The following is a 5,964-nucleotide window of genomic DNA, read 5'->3' on the forward strand; positions in this document are numbered from 1 at the left end:
AAGTGCAGGTAACCAAAAGGGGCCAGGGAAGATGGCTCTCTCTCTCTCTCTCTCTCTCTCTCTCTCTCTCTCTCTCTCTCTCTCTCTCTCTCTCTCTCTCTCTCTCTCTCTCTCTCTGACATATACACGTAAACGTGTGTTTGTGAAACGAAATAATCACATTCCACATTTTTATGCAAAAGGTTGACAAGTGCGTCTTTCTGTCGTCTTGCAAAGGCCACTGAACGTGGCAGCCCGACCATTGATCTTTTAAACGTGAGTCGCTGTCACTCTGCACCGTTCACGACTGACTGATCTGGTCATAATATTTGAATTAACATTCCTCTAAGAATTCAGTTATCACAATATCATCATGTTGTTCTGAACTCTTCCAACTAGGATCTTGGCCGTCAGGTTTTTGAGAATTCGTAAGAAATCGGGGTTGCTTTGTTTTTTAACTGCTGTATGTAATGCCTGGCTACGTGAACAAAGATAGTTTCGAAGTCAACGCGTCTGGTCTCCATGACGTGTACTGCGCACAAAAGAAATGTTTGGCAGCGTGGCGAAATCGCGCGCTCGTCAAAATACTGAAATAAAAACACGGACATTTTTTCCACCCGTTGGACAATTTTTACCGATTTTTTTTTTTTCTTCTTTAGATTTTTCAACATTTGGCTCAACATCTTTTGCGTTCATTTAAATACAGTTCGTGTGGATTTTTACTGAGAAACCTTGTTCAATGGAATAAACATGTATGTTTCCTCTCTCCAAGGACATTAAAGCTTTGGAAGTCACAAAACTTTGGCAGCCATTCTCTCACTTATTTTACCCGTGGCACTAGACGACTCCCACCCGTTTCAATCGCAATCTTCTCAATTTCTATTCAAGATAGATGAGTACTTTATTCATCAAAGGCACTATAAATGAAAAGCGTTATGATGATATTAATAACTGTATATGTCCGAAAAATGACAAGCGCTGAATTATACCTTGTCGTGTTACAAAAACTACTGGAAAAATGAGAGAAACGATTCTACCCCCACTTGGATGTAAGCCAACAAAATTAATTCATAGGTGACCTCCTTTAGTGTGAGTAACCTCCTAGAATGCTGACAAAATGTTTGAGGAAAACTTAGCTTTCCCCACAGCTTTTCATTTTGTTTTTTAATTAACCCGCATATCCGTGAAAAGAAAATCCCTGTCATGAGAGAGCAAAACAAAAAAATGTAATAATGGTGGATCTTCCGTTCGTCCAAAAAGTGACAGTTGTAGTTTACTTTCCGTAACCAATATTTCATTTGGTACTTTATCTTTTCTTCTGTCCCTGTTTTCGCCCTTCGTATCGTGACTTTGCATGCTGAAAAACTACCTTCGTGGAATATTCGATACCCTGTACGTACTTGGAATATCAATTCTCCTCTGTTCAGCAATTCCATACACAATTCGCCAGGGATTTGCTACTGTTAGAGCAGTTGTTGTTGTTGTTATTGTTGTTGTTGTTGTTGTTGTTGTTGTTGTTGTTGTTGTTGTTGTGATTGACTTTAGGTAAACAGATGAAATCTTTTTCAATATCATTTCACCCCCCGCCCGATCTCAAACTGAACGTCAGTGCTCCGAAGAGTTTGATACTTACGGTATAATAAAACGGAACAGAGGACATAGTGCCATCACATGTTACAATTGAAGAGAACCTTCAGAACTTTTAACTCTTTTTTCACTCTTTTTTCACTCTTTTTTCACTCTTTTTTCACTCTTTTTTCACTCTTTTAGATGGTTGGGGGGTGCTTCTAGTACGTCTTACTTCTGTTCTCTAAGCCTATCGTTTTCTGTAAATTAGTCTCGCTCTTTCTTGGCCAAGAAAGAACGAGACTGATATACAACAACCAACACATCATACCCTTGTGGCTCTGTTTACTCAGATTAAACGAAACTCTCTTAGATATCGATACCAAAAAGGTTATTCGGTATCATATTGAAGGGCAACTAGGATGTAAAGAGCAATCACACTTGTAGGAACTCGCTCCCACGACAAATTACTCAACAGGCTGAAATCGTGACCTGAGAAAGGAAGGGTGCTTCAGTTTATGTAGCTACCGTTTTTATATGTAGTGTCTTCTGTGGCTTCATTTTGTACTTTATTTGGTTAATTCGGCTGTAAGCCTTTGAAACCTGGTGACTAATTATATTAAACTGCTGTGCTTAATTATGTACCATTGTGCTTCCACAGTCGGTGAGGGTGTTGGTCTAATTACGTATCTAAACTTTCCACGAAGTTGTTAAATTAGTAAACAATACGGACATGCGGACAACATTGTTCAGTGACGATTTTTGACGACAATCTTTATCTGAGTACAAAATCATGTAGCCGCAAAAAGCAATAATGGATTGCTCGAGTTATTTATTAGGTTAGGTAGTCTACAAGCTTTTAATATAACTTTGCGGGTGGTTAGAGCTTGCACGTCCTACTTCTTTACTTTCCCGCTGTTATTTCTATCTGTCTTACTTTTTCACGGCAATAAATGACCATTATTGTGTAAATGTGTTTCTCTGTATTCAAATTTTTTAAAATTAAAAAGATAACTATAAGAAAACACAACTTTTTAATATATACCAATCAGTGAAAGTTTCAAATGTCTCAGGAGTAATCGGTGCCACCAGCAGATTTAAGAACAAGAAAGAACATCTATAGATACCTACAAGGTCATTGGTTTTCCTTGGGGATTGTTTTAAAATTAGGTATCTCCCTAATAATTAATTAGTAATATGTGTCCTGTGCTATCTACGCGCAGCAACATTAAATGTTAATGTGTCCGCTGGTGCAGATGGAGATGCGGGTGGTTGGAAGGTGCCACTGGTAGGTACGCTTCTTCGCATTCCCTCTTTTGTTTCTGTCTGCCTGTCTCTCTTTTTCTCAGCACTAAATGGCCATTATAATGTCTATGTGCTTCTCATTACTCAAACGCAAGCTGAAACTAAAAGCATTGACAAAAGGTTTTGCTTGTGTGTGTCAACCGTCATGGTAATAAATAAAAACCCTTTAGCTCAACAGCACATTGCTTTTTTCTCATTGGCAGATACGCAAAGCGCAAGCGCCGCTGCCCTCTCCGCCGCCTCAGCAGACGCTCAGGCAGCACGGCAGCAGCAGGAACAGCATTTGGTTGCCCAGCAGCAGCAGCAACAGCAGCAGCAACAGCAACATAGTAACAATAATGAGCCGCAGCAGCGAGCGCCGTCGCTTGACCCTTATTACCGATCGCTACTCGATGGGTCTCAGGGTGGCCAGCTTTTTGCGCCTGCGCAGCCGGTATCGCAACCAGATCTCTCTCCTGACTTTTCTAACCCTATGGGAAGTTCTCTGTCCCAATCTGGGACTCCTGAAGACAGTGATACTAAGGTGGACACGAGGGGTGCAGCGCCTAAGTTTTTTGGCAAAAAACGGGGGCAAGCGCCCAGATTTTTTGGAAAGAAGCGAGCTATGGCTCCGAAGTTTTTCGGTAAGAAAAGCTCTGAGTTTCCCACGAGTAATTCTGAACAATTGGCTCTGGACACAAGGGGGTCTCCAAGATTTTTTGGGAAAAAGAGTTTCCCCGAATCTAATAGAGAGCAGAGGGGGTCTCCCAGATTTTTTGGTAAGAAAAGGTTTGACGAGAATGTAGACATAGACGAGCGAGCTGCACCTCGGTTCTTTGGCAAAAAGTCGTCTGGTGAGTCAGCAGGAGACAGTGGTTATATATCTGTGGCTTCGAGGGGTTCTCCCAGATTTTTTGGAAAGAAGCAAGATGATGACATTATGATAGCTGCAAGAGGATCTCCCAGGTTTTTTGGTAAAAAACGCTCAGATGACAATGTAGCTTTGGACTTGCGGGGTTCGCCCAGATTTTTTGGTAAAAGGCAATCTAGCGATTTGGATGACGAGATAAGTGTTGCTCTAAGAGGTTCTCCTCGATTTTTTGGCAAAAAGCGAGCTGACGACGAGGATATACTCTTAGGTGAACGAGGGTCGCCTCGATTCTTTGGGAAGAAAAGGGCTAACGATGAAAACATTTCCTTTAGCTTGAGAGGTTCCCCCAGATTTTTTGGAAAGAAACGGTCGGACGAATCAGATGATGATAACATTGGTCTCGTGGCAAGAGGTTCACCCAGATTTTTTGGAAAGAAACGGTCGGATGAAACAGATGATGAAAATATTGGTCTCATGGCGAGAGGTTCACCCAGATTTTTCGGCAGGAAGCGATCAGATGGATTAGACGACGGTGGCAATAGCATTGATGTGGCGACAAGAGGTTCGCCCAGATTTTTTGGCAAAAAGCAATCAAATTCCGACAGCTCTGACAAAAGTTCAGATTCTGCACTGTCTTCTTCAGAATCTGGTAGACAAACGAGGCAGGCGCCCAGGTTTTTTGGAAAGAGGTACGTTGACGAACATCATGTGTCAAAGCGTGCAGCAGCGACTGCCTTTCCGTTGATAATCGAAGCCAGGCAGGCCCCCAGGTTTTTCGGAAAACGCGAGTATCGCTATCCCCCTCGTGGCTCCCCACACTTTATAGGAAAGCGGTTTAGTCTGTACAGGTCTCCCGGGAAATACAGTCTCTCCTCCCCGTACATGTCAGCGAAAGAATTTAAAGAAACTTTCCGCAGATCTGATCCTTTCTTCATGGGCAAGAGAACCGCGGAGCTGAACGAAGAAGGCAGTGATGATTTCACCAATGATGATACTGACGATGAAAATGAATACGATGAGACTGTGCTGTTCAAACGAGGCGCTCCCAGGTTTGTTGGAAAGCGAGGGGCACCTCGTTTTCTGGGTCGCCGAGGTGCCCCGAGGTTTATCGGCAGGAGAGGCGCTCCACGCTTCGTCGGTAAACGGGGGCCGCCGAGATTTATCGGCAAGAGGGACCTTGACTGGTATCAGAAAGCGCTGTGTGCGGAGGCAGATATACTAGAGTTGGATGACTGCGCAGACTTCCTGGGAAACGACGACGTGAAAAGACAAGCTCCAAGGTTTATAGGCAGAAAAAGGGGTGAAGACGTCTCAGAAAGAGACTACGCGCAATTGCTTGAAGCTTTGAGCCGACTGCAGGCTATCAAACAGATCAAAGCGAGGATCCAAAACGAAAAGAGGTTATGGGTGCCAGGGATGGTCGGTAGACGGAGCGAGTACAACTTGGGGCCATTCGACGAATTCGTTGATGAGTCGATGGAGAGGTAGCTTTGTCCATCCAGCGTATAATACGTTATGAAATTATGTTTACCCTTGTTTTTAAGCAAGGCAGAAATCAGTTACTCTGCACCTTTGATAAGGTGATGGGGAAGAATTTTCGGCCTAGATGAAACTAGAGCCGTTATCCGATGGAGATTTTTTTTGTGAAGAGACCTATTGACTTTTTAAGAGGGAGTGTAGTGCATTGTAGGATAAGTCTGCCAAAACAAGATCGAAACTGCTGTTGTCCTTGCGATTTGATCGGCTCGCGTTGTTTAGTTGCAGGTTCAGGCCAGCCAGTCACTGCACGGGTGCGTCGACGCGAGTAGACCAGGGATATTGACAGATTTATCTACTTGCATACTTGTTTTAATCATATATGCCTTTAATTAAATTATTTTGTTTATCTGTGAGCTGCATTTTGATCATTTCAAGTGGGGACTTTGGTTTTCATTTGTGTTCACTTCGTTGTACGACTCCTTTTAAAGATGCATTTGGAAGGATTAATGAGAAGCAATGATATTGATGTGTGATAACGTTATTGACAACAATTAAGAAACTGGAAACCCTAGCCTGGCGTGTGTCTGTTCTTAATGTTTCTGTAGTGTTTGTTGTTGTTGTTGCTGTTGTCTGTGATATTGTAGCAGGTACTGTTAATGTTCTTGTTTTCTGTTACTTCTGCTACTGCTTCCACTATCGTCATTGCTTCTGCTACTACTTCTGACAACGTTGATGATGATGATGATGATGATGATGATGAGGAGGAGGAGGAGGAGGAGGAGGAG

General features: G+C 42.7%; 1 protein-coding gene across 1 annotated transcript in view; it reads left to right on the forward strand.

The window, feature by feature from the left end:
- Positions 1–5,750, forward strand: part of MRP (MIP-related peptide precursor) — a gene marked incomplete at its 5' end in the record, with an annotated part of 11,515 nt that extends 5,765 nt beyond the window's left edge. Inside the window, 1 exon segment of the mRNA NM_001204685.1 lies at positions 3,054–5,750. Coding sequence (NP_001191614.1) covers positions 3,054–5,188 — 2,135 coding nt within the window. The 3' untranslated portion in view covers positions 5,189–5,750.
- Between the last annotated feature and the right edge of the window lie 214 nt (positions 5,751–5,964).

Source organism: Aplysia californica, unplaced genomic scaffold, assembly GCF_000002075.1.
Source record: "Aplysia californica isolate F4 #8 unplaced genomic scaffold, AplCal3.0 scaffold00070, whole genome shotgun sequence".
In the NCBI taxonomy this organism is placed as follows: domain Eukaryota; kingdom Metazoa; phylum Mollusca; class Gastropoda; order Aplysiida; family Aplysiidae; genus Aplysia; species Aplysia californica.